Here is a 16,649-nt window from a genome sequence, read left to right as displayed (position 1 = left end):
GCTGGGATGAGGGTGAACCACGCGTCCTCAGCTCCAGCACGGTGCTGTGCCAAGACCCCAGCCCATGGGGGCCAGCAGCTCCACAGGGATGCATCCAGGCACCTCAGCAGGTGCTGCCTGTGGTGGATAACCCTGTGCAGAGATGTGCCTCAGCTCTGCCCTGCTCCAAGCCTGTCCACACAGAAAACAAACCTCGCTGGAATTGCCAACTTACCTGGGAGCTGGTGACAGAGGAGAGAGACATTTCACAGACTCATTTATTTGCCCCATTAACCATTTTAACGGCCTTTCTGCAATAACAATCATTCCCAGGGTTGGCAGAGCAGGTGTTCCAACAATCAGCAGGATTGAGAAGCCCTGGATGGCCATTATTATTAATGCCCATAATAAAAACATGCCTGGGAGCTGCACACCCCGTGCTCCATTACACCCTCTGGTTTATGGACCGGCAGCTCCCGCTCCAGGACAGCCCAGGGGAGGCCAGGAACAGCAGCTCACCCAGCAGCATGGCAAGCACCAAAGAAAGGCTGTCCAAAACCACCATCTTTCAACTGACCTGTTTTATTGTGTCGTGAAAGACTGCACCTAAAACCAGGCGCAAGGAGTATCAAACAGCGTGTTTTAGAACATCCGAACCCGGGCGCTGCTCAGGCCCAGCGTGCCAATTCCCCGCTCAAACTGAAAAGCAGCAGCAACTCAGGCTTCTGTCTGCATTGAACAGCTGGTAAGAAACAAGGTAACCCAGGGTGCAGCTTCCCAAGAGACTGGCAAACAAAAAAGAACCAGGAGATGCATCTAGTGTGTGCTACAGGCTGGTGTGGCAGGAGGGGAAATCAGCTGGCAGCTTTATCACTTTCCCCGTTCTCAATCAGTTTCCTTTTCTTCTCATCCGTTTTCCTCTTGAAGATGTGGTCTCTGTAGAACTGAAGTTCTTTGATGCTTTCCCTGATGTCATCAAGTGCTCTGAAAAGAATTAAGGAGGGTTGCAAAGTGCCTGGGTACAACTCCATCTATGCCCAGATCCTAGTGCCGCTGAAAACTTTTTGCATGGTCAACAAACATGCACTTTGAAGAGCAGAGGGAATCACAAGGGCTGAGGAAACTTCTGGTTCTCTGGATTTTAATAATCCCTTTCCCTACACTATCTTGACTTTGGACAGGAGAATATAAGCATCTGACAGGGTGCAGAAGCACTCCTGCATCAGACACCAGAGGCTGGAATTCACAGGGAGCCCCATTTCCTGCTCAGGAAGAGCAGAGTTCTCTGCAGGACAAGCTCTGCTCTGTCAGAGACAGAGGCACAAAGCTCACCTGTGAGAAGCCGCCTTCTTTGGTGCAAACTCGTACTCTTCTGGATACCAGCGCCTGTAAGCAGAAAAATTGCCACTTAAAAGAAACCCCCGGGATTCAAAACCATGTCTGGTGGCTGCTGCAAGTTTGTTACACTTGGCGAAGGAACCTTGGTTTCACAGACACCCAGAGAAGCCCCAGCCCTGCTGTGATCTGCAGAGCCCCAGCACCACGAATGGGTGTCCCAGGGTACCTTTCAAACCACTGAATTGGGGGAACATTTACCTGCAAAGTTCCTTGACAGTGCTCACATCAATGATCCTGTAATGAAGGTGCCTCATGAACTGCGGCATGTATTTGTCAAGGAATTTCTTATCTGCATGAACAGAGTTACCTACAAAGACACAAACAAGATGTTTCTTCAAAGACGCTCCAGAGCAACATGGAAACGAGCAGCAGGTGGAGCGAGCTGGGAGAGATCACAGGGGAAGAAAAGCCACTCACAAGCAGCTCATTTATCCCATTTTCTAGCAAATATGATTGTAAAGGTTTGTCAGATTTTCACTGCAGGATCACACGGGGTTTAATACTAATACCTCTAGTAATTCCTCAGTTACTACTCCCACAATTTGTGTCATACAGATAAATATCAAAGAATTATGCCAACATTGGGTTTTTCGCCAAGTGAAAGAGGCCATTGGAATTAATTTCACTCAGCACCTGTCCCAAGACCATATATGAAATTCTGAAAGCAGTTCTGGGTAACAGGACACCTCGAAGATCCTTATCTGGCCTTTGGTTGGATACCCAGGGAGGAAAAGACACAGCACAGAACAGGAACACATCTGTGCCACACTGCAGGACAGTGATGTGTGTAGTTAAGAAAGAAGATGCCTCACCTGCGAGAGGACAGAGCCCCGGGGGCGTCTGCTGCCGCACGAAGGACAGGAACTCGTACTCTGCCTGCTGCAGCGAGATTTTACTCTCCTTCACAGCCTTAGTAAGGCCAGACTGCAAAAAAGAGCCAAGTCATAAATCAGAAACACCCCGTCACAGACACTGCCAGGAGTGCTCCAGTTCTCGAGTAAATGTTTAACTCTGCAGTGAAAGGTCAACCCTTCGAGTGCTGTTTGTTCCCTGGGTATCTCCTGAACTCTGGATCTCAGTTCTCTGGGGCACCCCCAGCCTTTACTCTCCCCAGGGATCTCCTGTTTGGGAAGGAAAACCAAGGCAGGTAAATAGTCCTGACAGCACTGACCTTCCTGTGGGGTTTGGGGCTTTTTCTTTCCCTTTTTTTGATTTCTTTGCTCAGAGTTCTTTTCAGTTACCAAGACATGAGGTGTTGTTTATCCACCTGCACATCCTTGAGCCAGGAGAGTGCTACATCCCTTTATATGCCTGTTTCAGGAGAGGCACTCACCTCCCCAGCAGGGAGCAGCAGGCACCAGTGAACACAAATAAACAGGATCCTGCCTTCAGGGTTTATCAAGATTCCTATAAATCAGCAAAGTTCCTCCCTCCTTTTTTTTTTCAATAGCTAAATGTCAAATCCTCTCCAAGTGTTCTCAGTGATTTATTTCCATCTGGCTACACTATATATTTCCACGACTGTGCAGCAAAAATCTACTTGACAGATCCAAGTGGTGGTTAAAAAATTCATTATGTGGCAGCATTTTCATCTATATTCTAATTGCTTCTCTTCTCTTAGTCAATTAAAAATAAGTAGCTCCTCAGGAGCAGCAAGGACGCATGCTACCATCTCCAATTCACTCCCGAGCTGAAGCCAAGCTGGAATCCTCAACTGGAGCAGGGAAAAGCACCCATCACAGTAAATTAATATTCATTTCCCAAACTCTTGCTAATTCTTCCCAGGGAGAGCAAGGTGCCGAAGGGGGAGGAGGGGGGGTTATGAATGTCTTAAAACTTCAGCCTTTAATTGAAAACTAACTTGAATTTCAATTCATCATCAGGGACTGGAAAATCCATTTACTGTCTTGCTGCTGGCAAGGAGGAACCTTTCTTTGGTGGCCCAAAGAACTAAAAATAATCTCTTGCTGCAAAAGTGAAGCTTTCAGTGAAAAAATCCACAAGGTTCACAGTGCTGAGGGGACAGGCAAAAGCCCAGTGTTTACAGGCCTGTTTAGTGCCACATGCACCAGAGTCCAAGGAAGAAATCTGCATTTGACTGGCTCTGGACTGTTCTGCACCGATCCTGCACCTGTTCTTACTCAGGAACTCTGACCTTCTCCTTCCCCACTGGAATTATTTTGGATTATTTTATGCAAGACTTCAGCAAGAGGAGCTGTCAGAGGAGCCCACCCAACCCAGCCTACACCAGGGCTGCCACAGAGGCAGGAGGTGGCCAGCAGCTCTGTGAGAGGACCAAGGAACCAAACCCCAATTCCCAACTTCACACGGGGGGAAAGGAGGCTGAGCCCTTCCTCGGGAGATGCGAGCCAGGGACACATCCCTGAGCGACAGAGCCCGTTCTGGCCCCGCTGCCTGCTCCAGCCCTCCCAGGGGAGCCTCGCTGCTGCTGCCCTGTGCTGCTGCTTCCCGCTGCCAAACCAGGAAATAGCTTCCAGCACTATTCCAACTTATCAGAAACCAGGCTGCAAACCAAAGGCTGCTTCAGGCAAGCTGGAAGCTGAAGATCCCCGAGTGCAGTCTGAACTGTGCAGAGATGACTGGTGAGACCCTGGGCAAAACATTGCACATAGGCTCCTCTGTACCACGTAAGGCGGGCAGTGTCTCCTGCCTCTCAGCGCCTGTGTGTGGCTGCAGACAGCCCAGCACAGGAGCTGTCCGTGCCCGGGAGCCGCCGCCGCTCCCCGCGCGTCCTTCCCAGCGCAGCAGGGCTTTACCTTCCCGTGATGCTCCTTGCACCACTCGGACATGCTCTCCAGCAGCTCGTCGGGCTGGTTGATAATCAGGTTCGGGCCCTGTCGGGGAGAGGAAAACAAAAGGTAATGGAAAAACAAAAAGTTTGTAAGCGTGTGTAAGTTTAGTCCCAAGCACGAGCGCTGCACGGAGCGGTCCCAGCCCGGAGACACCGAGCGCGGTGTGACGCATCCCCGCGCCCCGGTGCCCCTCGCACGCTCCCGCTGGGGAGCAGGATCCCAACGCGGCCGGAGCCGGGGATCGCCGGCGTTACTTTATTCCAGCATCCCCTGGAAGCGGCGCGGTGCCGCGGGGGTGCCCGCGGGGTCCCGGCCCGCTCACCTCGGCCAGCACGTTGAGGTCGCAGTCGGTGATCAGACACGCCATCTCCAGGATCTGGTCCTTCTCCACGTCCAGGCCCGTCATCTGCCAGGGGCGAGCGGCAGCGTCAGCGCGCCCGGGGGCCCGCGCCCCCCGGCCCGTCCGCTCCTTCCCCGCGCCCCCCGCCGCCCCGCGCCGCCGCCCCGCACCTCCAGGTCCACCCAGACCATGCGCTGCCCCATATCGCCGCCGGCCATGGCCGCCGCCCTCCGCCGGCCCTGCCACAACCGCCCGGCGCAGATCCGCAGGCGGCCCAGGCCGGCGCGGCCGCCGCCCAGCATCGCCGCCGCACTACAGCTCCCGGCGGCCCCCGCGCCCCCGCCCGCGCTCCATGCGGTGGGCGTGCCGCAAGGGCTGCTGGGAGATGTAGTCCGCCGTAGCTCGGAGCGCTCCTCCTGTCACCGGTCCCACGGAGCAGCTCCGCTGCCCCCCACTCAAAGACGGAGGTTCACCCAGGGGCTTTCCCCAGGGAGACTTTTAATGTTCTCTAAGACAATATCGCAATATTTTAAATGGACAATGGATAATGGGTTCAAATTGAAAGAGTAGGTTTGGATTACGTATTAGGAAAAAATTCTTTACTGTGAGGGTGCTTCGGCACTGTAACAGGTTACCCATGGAAATTGTGGATGCTCCATCACTGGAAGCGTTCAAGACCAGGCTGGGTGGGGCTCTGAGCAGCCTGATCTAGTGGAAGATGTCCCTGCCTCTGGCAGGGGGTTGGAGTCAGGTGATCTTTAAGGTACATAATCCAGACCATTGTGTGATTCTATGACTATAAAAATCTACATGAGGGACACTGCAGATGCCAGGCAGCATCTGTTCTGCCTCAACTCTGCTTAAAACGCTAGACCCTTCCATCTGACACAGATGTTCCTTTCTCCTAAAATACTAACAGCACTTCTCTGTGACACACGGACAGTGGGGGTTTCTCAAAAACTTCACCATGGCTTTTTAACCCTGTGAAAAGCCCTGAAGTGTGAGTTAACACATTTAATACTGAGACCAGAGTTTGGCAGAACTGCACTGCTGGTATTTTTACAAACACTAAAAGGTGACTTCAGTAAGGGGTTCTTCTGGGGGAGAGAGGGAGTTTATACATGTACTCAGTGAGAAACAGGTCACATTTGCTTTGCCCTCGAGTCCATCAATGCCGCGCCGAGTGCCACTTGGCCTCTCTGTAGCTCTCCCTGCGGTACTCGTAGCTCCAGCTGTCGCGGTGCCTGTCGCTGTAGTGCTCCTCGCGGCCGCCCCGGTAGTGGTGCTCGGCCTCGTGGCCCCTCTCGTCGAAGCCGTACTCGTCCCGCTTGCCCCGGCCGTAGTCGGGGCCGGGCTCCCCGAAGCGCTCGCGGCCGAAGTGGCGGCTGTCGGGGGAGTAGGGGTGGGCGCCCAGCCGGGCCTTGCGCGGGGCCGGCCCCTCGGAGCGCCGCGGCCCCGGGGAGCCCGGCAGGGCGTGGTAGGAGTGGGGGTAGCCAGGAGGGGCAAAGCCGGGCTGCTCGTACTTCCCCCCGAACTGGGGCTGCTGCCGAGCCGCATTGTTCATCTGGAAGGGAAAGAGGGAAGGGGATGCTCAGTGTGGTACACTCCCTGCCCAGTCTGGTACACTCCCTGCCTGACCCAAACCCTGGGCTGGCCTCCACCTCACACTGCAAATACCAGAATGGAACAGAACCACTTCTTCACCCACAGCTGGACTTCCACAGCCCAGAGCCCTCCCAGCTGGCCCCTCTGTACCAGGAGCTTCAAATCTTCTGGAATTGTCATTTCAGCACTCCAAAAGTACATTTCCACAACCTGTGCCTGTGAGTGTGTGCACGTACCACTGCTTGTCTCTGCAGGCTTGATGAGTACCCCGGAGAGGCCATGCCATCTGGAACCCTCTCATACCTGCAGGGAAAACAGATCAGGAGTTTCAGCCTTAAACACAGAACTGCTGCAGTCCAAGGGGCATCTGCATCCCACTGGTGTTCCCTCCACAGGAAAGAAACGCCTAATTGCATTCGGAATTAGCCAGGAACACAGTGAATCATGCAATGTCTGTGTCCACTCCACACTCCTGTGCTGGCGAGACTCATACCTGCTGCAGTTGGATGCGGGATGAGGCATCCCAGGAGGGTTGGTGCCGGCAGCTCCAAGCTGGGAACAGGATGGATTGATATCCTGGGCTGCATGACTGCTCCCTGGGGAGAGACAAATATTTCAGGAGACCCACAAATACCAGTTAAGCAACTCAGGTGTGAATTGAACTTGCAGAAAATCAACGTTTTGAATTGGCTCTTAAGTTTCCATATATTTAATTTGCTCTCAAGTTTTGTCAGTGATCTGCAAAAGCACGTGGTCCAGTTACCAAAATAAGGCTCTGCAACTGTCTTAATTCCCACCAAATAGGGTAGAGATATTGAAGCCAATGTGCCTCATTTAACCACTATTAGATGCGATTTTTAATGCTTGTGTGATAATTTAGATCAGATTCTAGAGGTGCCGCAGGAATAAGCAGCAAAAACCCAAAGAGAAGGCTCAGCCAAGGGGTTACACAGGCCATGAGGGATGGAAAGTCCCTGGTGGAAGCACCGGGACAGGAGGATGTGAGGGCAGCAGAGCTAGCAGATGAGGGACCCCTTGGTGAGAGGCTCCTGCAATTTACCCGATTAACTATGACTCTGCGACAGGCTAGGGCAGTTGAGAGCAGTTCACTTTTCCTCTAGAAAGCTGGTTACGGTCCCTCCGGTACCTGATCGGAACTGGATGCGCATGGGCCGCCCGTACAGCTTGATCCCGTTGAGCAGCCGCAGCCCGTACGGCACCGACTCCTCGTGCTTGAAATTCACGAAGGCGAACTGCTTGGGCCGTCCATCCCGGTCCTTCGGGATCTTCACGGTGATCACGGGGCCCGCCTGGCATCGGGGGCGAAGGCGTTAAGCAAACACGGGCAGAGAGCGGCGGCCGCCGAGCACGTGCGCCCCGCCGAACCCTGTCCCGCGGCGGCCGCCGTACCCCGCCGGCCATGGCGGCCGCGGCCCCCCCGCCGCACCCCCCCCGGTACACACAGCGCGGGCGCCGGGCGGTACCTGGTGGAAGAGCTCGAAGATGAGCTCCTCGGTGACCTTGGGGTCCAGGTTCCCCACGAACAGCGTCCGGTTCGCCTCGGCGGCCGCTGCCCCCATGGCCGCGCCGAGATCTGTGCGCGCGCTCCAGCGGCTGCGCCCCCGCCCCGCCCGCGGCGCTTGGCGTGACGTCACGGGGGCGGGGCCTGCGTGCAGGGCCCGCCCCTTCCGGCGGGGACGGGGCCGCGCGGAGGGGAACGGGAAGGGGAACGGGACCGGGAACGGGAACGGGAACGGGAACGGAGCGATGGGGAACGGGAACGGGAACGGGACCGGGAACGGGAACGGGAACGGGACCGGGAACGGAGCGATGGGGAACGGGAACGGGAACGGGAACAGGAACGGGGCGATGGGGAACGGGAACGGGGACGGGAACGGGGCGATGGGGAACGGGAACGGGAACGGGAACGGGACCGGGAACGGGAACGGGAACGGGACCGGGAACGGAGCGATGGGGAACGGGAACGGGAACGGGAACGGAGCGATGGGGAACGGGAACGGGAACGGGAACGGGACCGGGAACGGGAACGGAGCGATGGGGAACGGGAACGGGAACGGGAACGGGAACGGGAACGGGAACGGGAGCGGGACCGGGACCGGGACCGGGACCGGGAACGGGAACGGGACCGGGAACGGGAACGGGAACGGGAACGGGAACAGGAACGGGGCGATGGGGAACGGGAACGGGGACGGGAACGGGGCGATGGGGAACGGGAACAGGACCGGGAACGGGGCGATGGGGAACGGGAACGGAGCCAGGCGTGCGAAAGGGAGCGTGGACAGGACCGGGGCCTGTCAGCACCGGCTCGGCGGCAGCTGCGGGCGCAGAATCCGGGCAGGATGGGCCCACGTCTCCCGGGGCTCACGGGACGTGCAGAGCCCTCGCCTGCCTCGCAGGCCCGGGAACTCGCTGATGACCTGTAATTAACCAAGAACTGGCAATAAACCACGTGCAGCACCCCCACTGTCGCGACAGCGCGTCCCTGTCACGAGCCTGCGCCCAGCCCCTGCTGCCTGGCCGCCGGTGCCGGGGTTTCTCCGTTCCCCGTTATTCCCACGCTGTTGTGAAGCTGGTGGGAAACTGAAGGGGCTGAGCCAGCCGGGTAAAACCCAGCATGCAGATTAAAAACCCCCAGATTGTTATTTGGGAGCAGGGAAGCCACCAGGGCTCTGCACTCTGGGGGGCTGTGGTGGAACACGGGCTCCTCTCCGGGGCTCCGGGCCTGGCTGCTCCTGTGGCTGGATCCCCTGGGGGTGGGTGGGCTGTGCCCGCACCAGCCTTCCCAGGGATTTCACTTCTCCCAGGACTTTGGAAAGCATCCTTGGCTCTCCCCAGCCACTGCAGTCCCCTGGGTATCCCAGAAGATGCTGGATGTAAAACGGGTGTTCTCCATCTGGAAAAATTTTGAAAGGGGCAGTTGAGCCTTCATTTTTCATTAGATCCCCATGCGTTGCAGCAGATCCGATTTCCTTGTTAATTGGGTGCTGTTCATTTTCTCCACTTCATTACTTGCCGCCGCACCTAGAATTTATATCCATTTGGTTTAATCGCGTTCGCCTGGTTAAATTCCAAACAGTCACTCGTTCAGAAAGGGAATTATTACCTCGCTTTGCCAGGACTTCCACTTTGCCTTAATTTCCCTGGGGCCTCATTTACTTTGCTCTGCCTGTTTTCCCTCCCTGGGTCCCCTCGGGGCTGGCTGGGAGCGTGTGGCACCCGTGCCGTCGTGGCTTGTTCCACGTGCCAGTGCCACAGCCCTGGCCAGGAGCCACGGCAGGAGCTGGTGGGCTCAGGCACTGCCTGGCACAGCCTCGCCCAGACCAGGCTGGAAAAATACACAGTGAGAGAACAGGAACGCCTTCAGGCGCTTCAGAGATGCTCTTGGAGTTCTCTTGGTGCCAGCAGCACACGGAGGGCAGGTGAACTGAAGGTGTCACAGGGCCCTGTTGGTAAAACTCTGCCTCGTGCAGATCGCTGGCGCTTCCATCCTGCCGAGGCTCCTCGCTGGCTCCTGGCACGGAGGGGACACGGTGGTGACAACTCCTTCTCCGGCGCCGCCACAAAGAGGCAGCAGAGCCCCGCGCTTCTGGCGCTGGCAGGTCCCCGCAGCAGCTCGTCCTCCTCCCACTCGCCCAGCTGGAGCTGAAATGATCAAACAGTTTTAGGCTCATTACCGACTCCAAATCTATATAATTGGCCTTTGCTTTTTTAAGGATCCATCGTTAGGAGCGAGAGCAGAGGAGCTGCCGCATCATCGTCAAACTAATAAGTGCAAGTGTAGATCCAAGGTGCGTTTGCTTTGCAAACCCCATCACTGAGCCAGACCTGCCACTGCCAAACCCTCTGCTGAGCTTGTGAGGCGTGAAAAGGACGTCAGCTAGAAAGATGAACATCGTAAAAAGGTTTTCTTCTGAGAGCAAAGGCAACAATCAGTGCTCCCTGCTACTGCAGTGCTGGGACATGGGGCCCTGCAAGAGCCTGGCCGACCAGGCAAGCTGACCCAGGGCATTTGCCAGTGCAGTGCTTAGCTTTCAGTCCTTAGAGCCTGGTGTTGTTCACTGAATGACGTGATCTGGGGATAAAAGCACAAACTGTCAGCACCCAGCAGCCTCTGAGCAGGAGTGGCAGATCATCTCCAAGCTGGCAGGACCTATTGCCCTCACTGCCAGGACCTATTGCCCTCACTGCCAGCCTGGCACTGCCTGGTCCTGGGACTCACAGAATCATGGATGTCCTGGGATTGGCCTGCCCATGGGCAGGGACACCTTCCACCACATCAGGTTGCTCCAAGCCCCATCCAGCCTGGCCTGGGATGCTTCTAGGGACAGAAGCACGTGGGGCAGCCACAGCCTCTCCGGGCAACCTGTGCCAGGACCTCAGCACGCTCACAAGGAAGGATTTCTTCCTAATACCTGATCTAAACCTACTCTGTCAGTGTGAAACCATTCTCCCTTGTCCAGTCACTCCAGGCTGTAAAGAGCAAAGGCTCCAAAGAGGCTCCCTTTGGGCACTAGAAGGCCACAATTAGGTCAGCCCAAAGAGCCAGCCCCCAAGCTCATGGCAGCCCCCAGAATGGCTCTGATGCTGCAGCTTCCCAGCTCCATGAGAGCTTGGATCCAGGCTTCTGATTTCCATTTCCCGCCGTACTCCTATTTCAGTCAAAGTGTGTGATTAGGGCTGCACGAGCTCCATTGTCATCTCCACCTAAGTGCTGCTCTGATGGGTGGAAACAGCATCTCGATGTTTACAGTGAAGAATGCATGGCTCTGCTTTCCTGGATATTGCACAAAATCTGCCACTGCAGGGAGGGAGAATCACACCAAAAACGAGCAGCACCTGCAGAAGGCTGGGGAGGGAGGAGGGGAGTTCTGCCAGCCTATGGGGGAGCACCTTGGCCTCATCCCCTCACCTGTGCAGCAGATGGGAGATTATAAAGGGCAGAGGGAGCTAGGCAGGGGATATTTGGTATTTTCAGCACTTCAGGGTGCTGCTGCGTTAAGCTCTACATGGTCTGTGCAGGAGCACAGCTCCTGTTGGTGTCCCAGAGGAGGTTTGGAAGTAGCCAGCTCATGCGGTGGAACACTGGCCTGGGGAGATGCTGTGGTAAGGATGGACATACTTTGAGGGCACCACTGGGTGCTGGTGCTTTTGTGGGGGTTGGTTGAAGGTGGTTGGTAGTTACTGTTGTTGCAGAAAACGTTTTGAGTTTTCCCCTGTATGCCTGTGGTCAGAAATATTGTGCTTCATAGTTCCTGACAGAGTCAGAGGAATCCACCCCTGTTGTGCCCTTCCCTCTGCTCCTGTCCTCCAGGGACAGATGTTTGGCTGAGTCTCTGTAGCATGGGCACCGATGGGATTTTAGTTAAATGATATGTAATTAACAACAGGCCATGCTGCTGGGCCCCTGCCCCAGGTCTCGCTTCCCAGAGGCTCTGCCCACAGAGGGAGCAGGAGCAGCCCAGTGCCAGGAACAAAAGGCGTCTCTTCTCTGCGTGGTGTAGAGGATCCTAAACAAAAGGTTCCCGTGCTTCCCTGCACTCCTCTCCCTGCTTCTCACTCTCCTTTCTGTGCTCCACTCTTCAACAGGGATTTAAGCCGTTCTTTTCTCTGGGCTGCAACAAGAAAGTAGCAATTAACTGTTATAAGGCTGTTTTATAGTCCTGTGCAAACCCTTTCCATCCACTCTGCTTTAAATGGGTACATCTTTTATTCCCAGTTTTCGGGAGTGTAAAACTTTACAGCGTTTGCTGCAAACCTTCATACTTTGCTTTGCAGTTTATTGCTCCCTCTGCGGATATATCTCACTCATAAATATGGCTTCCAGCTCCCTGTACTTGACTAGGAGCTGCAGTGCCTCGGAGTGGTGCCATTAATGGGACTTTGCCTACATATCGTGGTGTGATTCATCCCAAACCTCCGTCTCTCCTCTGCCTGAAGGTGCAGAGCTCTGAGGAGGAGCTCTGGCAGCAGGAGGTCACTCAGTCAGGGCATTTCAGCGCCAGCAGCACATCCCTGTGTCTCTGGCAGGTGTGGAAGGTGGCTGAGGAGAGCTCAGTGTGAGCTGGGGCTCTGTGCTGGGGTGGCTTCGGGCACTGCCATTGTGGAGCCTTGGAGCAAAGGCTCTCTTAGGCAGAGAGTTTTCTCTCCTATGGATTGTTTATGGGTCGATAGTAAAAAACTTTCTTTTGCTATGATTAGCATGGAGTGTCTCTGCTCTCCCTGCACTAAGAGGGACAAATAAAGATGTTTGAATGATAAGGTTCCTGTGGGTTTAGGTCTGACATGGGTGTGTTGTTTCTGACCACCTTGTAGTTTTTATTTCCATGGGAACACTGAGGAACTCTTTTACCCCACTGCCCATTTTTGGAAGACTTTGGAGCTGTGCTGTGCCTGACACAGGCTCAGGTGTCCATGAATGGAGCCAGCCAAGTTTGTGGACACCAAGTGCCAGTGCCTTTGTTTTTCAGCAGCCAAGCCAAAAGCTGGAGGTGGAGGCAGAGCAGGGTTCTGTGTGCTGCTGGGGGTCTGGGAAGGGGACAGGGCACTTGGCACCCCTGCACTGCTCCCCTTGGCACCCCACCCCTGGTGGTGGGCCTGTGGGGAGGAGTGGGGGTTCCCCCTGCAGATCCTAGCCAGCCGCCGTTGTTCTGGACTGTCATGACACAAAGGATTTGGAAAGGTGTGGGATATTAAGTGCAGCTTTCAGACCCGTGCGTCCTACATGGTAATTTCCTTGCATTACAGTGATGGCAGCTTTAAAACCTCCCTCCTCCCATCCCCTTTTAACAAAACAGAAAAGCATTTAGGGCCGATTTGTTTGGAGTCCAGAATGGCAGCGATTACAGCAGCGCGGCGCATTTGGGGTAAATGGAGTGATACCGGTGCAAGAATGACCCCTGTTGAAAGGGGGACACAGGGCGGGGGCTGCTGTTTATCCCGCCCTGCGTGTGCTCTGCCCCGTTACCAAAAGCGGGGTGCTTTGTCTCATCTCTCTGAGCATCCCACCGCTGCATTAAAGCTGCTTTTCCAGGGGAAAATAAGATCTGTTTTTAAAAGCTGTGGCTGCCTGTGTCCATCCCCACAGGCGGGCCGGGTGCTCCCCTCCGCCCCCGGCTGCAGGGGGGCTGAGCAGGGCTGGCAGCGCCGCGGTAGCGGGTGGTTTATGGCATCATTTGCCAGTGCCGGTACCTGCCGGCGAGACTCCAAATGTCAGAGCCAGGAGAGGGAACAGGTGGGCTCCGTGCGTCTCTGGGGCCTCGCTAATTCACAGGCGATAAATTAATGACAGGAACAGGGACAAAGTCCTATTCTGGGTGCAGGTGACTGAGCAATTCCGTTCGTGCAGGCAGAGGGAGGGAGACCTGCCACTGTCAGGCTGCCTTTGATTGAGTTGTCTGAGCCAGCCTTAAAAGTAGCCCGTGCTCGAGACCAGCTTTGCTCCTCTTCAGGGCTCTGGAAGCAGTGGCAAGTCTCGCTTAAAATAATGAGCACCTCTGCTAATTACCTGAGGCTGCCTCTTTGAACTGCGGACTGCCGCTTACATCATCCCCATAAAGGAACCGAAGTTTTCCTTCAATCCCAGAGAGACGGGAGATGTTCAGAGCTAATGACATCAGCCCCGTCAGGAAAGGGTGTGAGCTGTTCGCACCCACAGAGCCCCGGTCCTGGTGCCAGGCGTGGGGCAGGAGGAGACGCTGCAGGAAGAGGGGTGTTCCCCGGCTCCCTCCTGGAATTCACTTTGGTCTCACCTGCCTCCAGGAAGGAGAGCTGGCGCTGTGCAGGAGTATGGGTGTGGGGATACTTTCGTAGGGAACAGGGCCAAAAATGGTGCAGGAAATAAGGGAAGTACAGGAGTGGTAGCATATTAAACAAGCTGTACAACAAGCTGTCGTCCACGGGCACTGTATCAGCATGGTTTCAGTTTTGTCTGTGCCATCTTTACAGAATTCCCGAGGGATTGTGACCTGGGAGCTGTGATCCGGCAGCGGCTGGGAGGGCAGCAGAGCTGGTGCGGGAGCGCCGGGCTTGCTGTCGCCTCTAGGACGCACTCTGACCTCAGGGAAACGCGGCTTCGCTCCCCGCAGCGGGGAGCATCGCTCCGAGCACGGCGGCGGCAGCGCGCAGCGTCCCTAGGCTTGGCAAAATGCTTTTTTTGGAGAGCCTTGGCTTGGGAGTGGGCGAGAAGTGAGGTGGAGGGATCCCAGCGTGGGATCGGGGAGCTCAGGAGCTTGGACTCGGCAGTTGTCTGTCAGCGCAAGGGAGAAAGTTCTGGGAAATGCCCCGTGGGGATGCGCCAGCCGTCCCGGGGCCGGGGACCCCTTCCCGTGAAGGGATTCCCCCCAAAATGGGGGCGAGGTGAATGCCAGCTTTGGTTAGATACAGGAGCGTGGTGTCTGGAGAGGCGGGATCGTTCAGGAGCCTCTCTGGGCTCTGCAGAAGCGCAGGAGAGACGAGGCTCCCCGGGAGCAGGCGCTGCGCCCCGGCCCAACGAGCCCGTGCAGATGGCGGGGAGATAAACGACACCATCTCCGTACTGTAGTGGCTCGGCCGTAATTCCTGAAAGACATTTATTGGACGCAGCCTTCCCTTTTTCAGGGCTGTGACTCCTCGGGCAGGGGGAATTGCGATGGGGAAGGTGGAAAGAGCAACCCGGCGTTACTGATGAGACCGGTGCCCAAACCCCCATCCATTCCTCTCCTCCAATTTTCTCTTCTGACAATTTATAGGTTGGTTTGATGCTTGAATAGCTGAATCTCTCTAGTAATATGTATTCTCTGTAAGTATTCCCCGCTGTGGCATATCCTAAGAGAACTCCATCAAATAATTATCTTCCCTTTTATTTATTCACAGTCTTTTCACTCGATCTGCATCACGATAAAATATTCCAATGGCTTCCTCTTAGCACTGAGCCTTCCCCAGATTGTAAAGTGTATTTATGTACAGTATTAAATCCGCCCTGCGCCGCTCTTTATCTCGCTGCTCTGCCCGTTCGATGCTGCCGCTGTGGCTGGCCCTGGCCACCCCCTGCCCTGCCTCCCTGTGTCCCTGTGCCACCTGCCCAAAGCCCAGGGCAGGAGAGGTCCACAGGCGGCCGAGGACCCAGCTGCAGCTGGTGCTGAGGGGTGGAGAGGGGCAGCCCCACCAGGGAACCTTCCTGTCCTCCCTCGCCGGTGCCTCCAGCCGGGATGTCACTGCCTGGCAGAGCGGGGCTGCCCACGGCGGCGGGAGGACGTGACTGCAGGGCAGCCGAGCGCAATCAGAGCAGGGAAGAAACCAATAACCTCCTCCGCCCCCTCCGGAGGGGCTGGAGGAGCAGCGCTGCTCTTCAAGCACTCTGCGTGTCTCCCTGTGGAGCACTGGCCTCTGGGGAAGGATGAATCCCTAAAAAGGGGCTGCCAGCCAGGGGCACCTTTTCCTACAGAAAGAGGCTGTTTCAGGGGATGATGTGCAGAGTCCAAACAGAGGTTTCCAGTGCTGATGAGCACTTGGAGCAGTCCTCAGAGAAGGTGCAGGCATGTTGCAGCACAGCTCAGACATGTGGCAAGGGTCATCCTTTCTCCATGGGAGCAGGTCCATGTTTGCAACTAGGATTGCTGCAGGTTTTGAAAATATTCCTTCCAATGCTATTACATCCTCTTTGTCTTTCTATGGATTTCTGCATGCTGCACAGCAGCCTAACAGGGAATATTTGGTGCTGTGCATCCCTGCTTGCTGCTTTAAAAGACCCCATGAAGGACCAGTGGCCTCTCCACCCCTGGGTGCAAGGGAGGCATCTTGACATCTCTGCAGTTGTGGGTCATTCCAAGGTGTTCTGGACTGAAGGTGGTCTTGTGGTCACATTCACAGCCTGTAGCAGTGCCAGGGATTCTGTTAGGCCAGAAGAGCTCTCCCCTCTCTGAGGGCTGAGGGAGTAAAAACAAGTTTAACTGTGTTTTTGGGTTTGTTTACACTGCCCTGCCCACAGGAGCATTTTCTGGGAGCCACAAGGCAGCGGCAGCACCAGCACTTTCTGCCATGCTGTGTCACCATGACACAGGAGCAGCAGTTATTTGGCTGGTCACAGAGAAATAGTGGTGACCGTTCATAAATGTGGCTTTTCTTCCCAGCTTTGCCCACAGTCAGATTAGCTGGAAGGCAGATGGCCCAGGGAAAGGAGTGTTTCCCACAACAGGGAGATGCCAGGGGAGAGGACCAGTCATGGTGAGGATGATGACCACGTTGTTCCAACTCACTTGGCTCTGGTACCTCTCCAGAGCAGCATCCTCTACACTCCTGGAGAGCCAAGTTCCTCAGCAAGGGTTAACTGAGTGTATAAAATTGATTGCGATTTTAGTAATTCAGTATAATCACAGTCTACCAGCAGGTTGCTTTTCCAGCAGGAGGGTTTGGAATTATTTTCTGGAGTTTGCAATATAGAACTTAAATTAAGCCTCAGAAGTCAGAGGAGCTCTGCTGCATCTCTAATGTGGTGCTAAATTCTCAGCAGCACATTC

General features: G+C 55.4%; 2 protein-coding genes across 2 annotated transcripts; both read right to left on the bottom strand.

Annotated features, from left to right (window-relative positions):
* Positions 1–545: 545 nt before the first annotated feature.
* Positions 546–4,858, bottom strand: REXO2 (RNA exonuclease 2). The gene is made up of 7 exons (XM_063417919.1): positions 4,701–4,858; positions 4,513–4,596; positions 4,155–4,232; positions 2,190–2,301; positions 1,576–1,684; positions 1,312–1,365; positions 546–963 (listed from the first exon to the last, which is right to left on the bottom strand). Exons 1-7 carry the CDS (start codon positions 4,830–4,832, stop codon positions 834–836), a joined length of 699 nt encoding a protein of 232 aa, XP_063273989.1. The 5' UTR covers positions 4,833–4,858; the 3' UTR covers positions 546–833.
* Positions 4,859–5,562: 704 nt separating this feature from the next.
* Positions 5,563–7,788, bottom strand: RBM7 (RNA binding motif protein 7). Its single transcript, XM_063417918.1, has 5 exons — positions 7,620–7,788; positions 7,283–7,445; positions 6,629–6,731; positions 6,372–6,438; positions 5,563–6,094 (listed from the first exon to the last, which is right to left on the bottom strand). Exons 1-5 carry the CDS (start codon positions 7,713–7,715, stop codon positions 5,699–5,701), a joined length of 825 nt encoding a protein of 274 aa, XP_063273988.1. The 5' UTR covers positions 7,716–7,788; the 3' UTR covers positions 5,563–5,698.
* Between the last annotated feature and the right edge of the window lie 8,861 nt (positions 7,789–16,649).

This window comes from Prinia subflava, chromosome 22 (assembly GCF_021018805.1).
Source record: "Prinia subflava isolate CZ2003 ecotype Zambia chromosome 22, Cam_Psub_1.2, whole genome shotgun sequence".
Classification (NCBI taxonomy): domain Eukaryota; kingdom Metazoa; phylum Chordata; class Aves; order Passeriformes; family Cisticolidae; genus Prinia; species Prinia subflava.
Note: the sequence above shows the minus strand (reverse complement) of the source record. Positions and strands in the feature narration are given on the sequence as shown.

What these genes read in the sequence shown, in the direction of transcription:
- REXO2 (XM_063417919.1), bottom strand. Translation starts at nt 4,832, where the DNA reads ATGCTGGGCGGCGGCCGCGCCGGCCTGGGCCGCCTGCGGATCTGCGCC. An exon ending in GCAAGGAGCATCACGGGAAG is followed by an intron (nt 2,302 to 4,154) that starts GTAAAGCCCTGC and finishes TCTTTTTTGCAG; the next exon opens with TCTGGCCTTACTAAGGCTGT. An exon ending in GGGGCTCTGTCCTCTCGCAG is followed by an intron (nt 1,685 to 2,189) that starts GTGAGGCATCTT and finishes GTGTCTTTGTAG; the next exon opens with GTAACTCTGTTCATGCAGAT.
- RBM7 (XM_063417918.1), bottom strand. Translation starts at nt 7,715, where the DNA reads ATGGGGGCAGCGGCCGCCGAGGCGAACCGGACGCTGTTCGTGGGGAAC. An exon ending in CCCGCATCCAACTGCAGCAG is followed by an intron (nt 6,439 to 6,628) that starts GTATGAGTCTCG and finishes TTTTCCCTGCAG; the next exon opens with GTATGAGAGGGTTCCAGATG. An exon ending in GCCTGCAGAGACAAGCAGTG is followed by an intron (nt 6,095 to 6,371) that starts GTACGTGCACAC and finishes TTTCCCTTCCAG; the next exon opens with ATGAACAATGCGGCTCGGCA.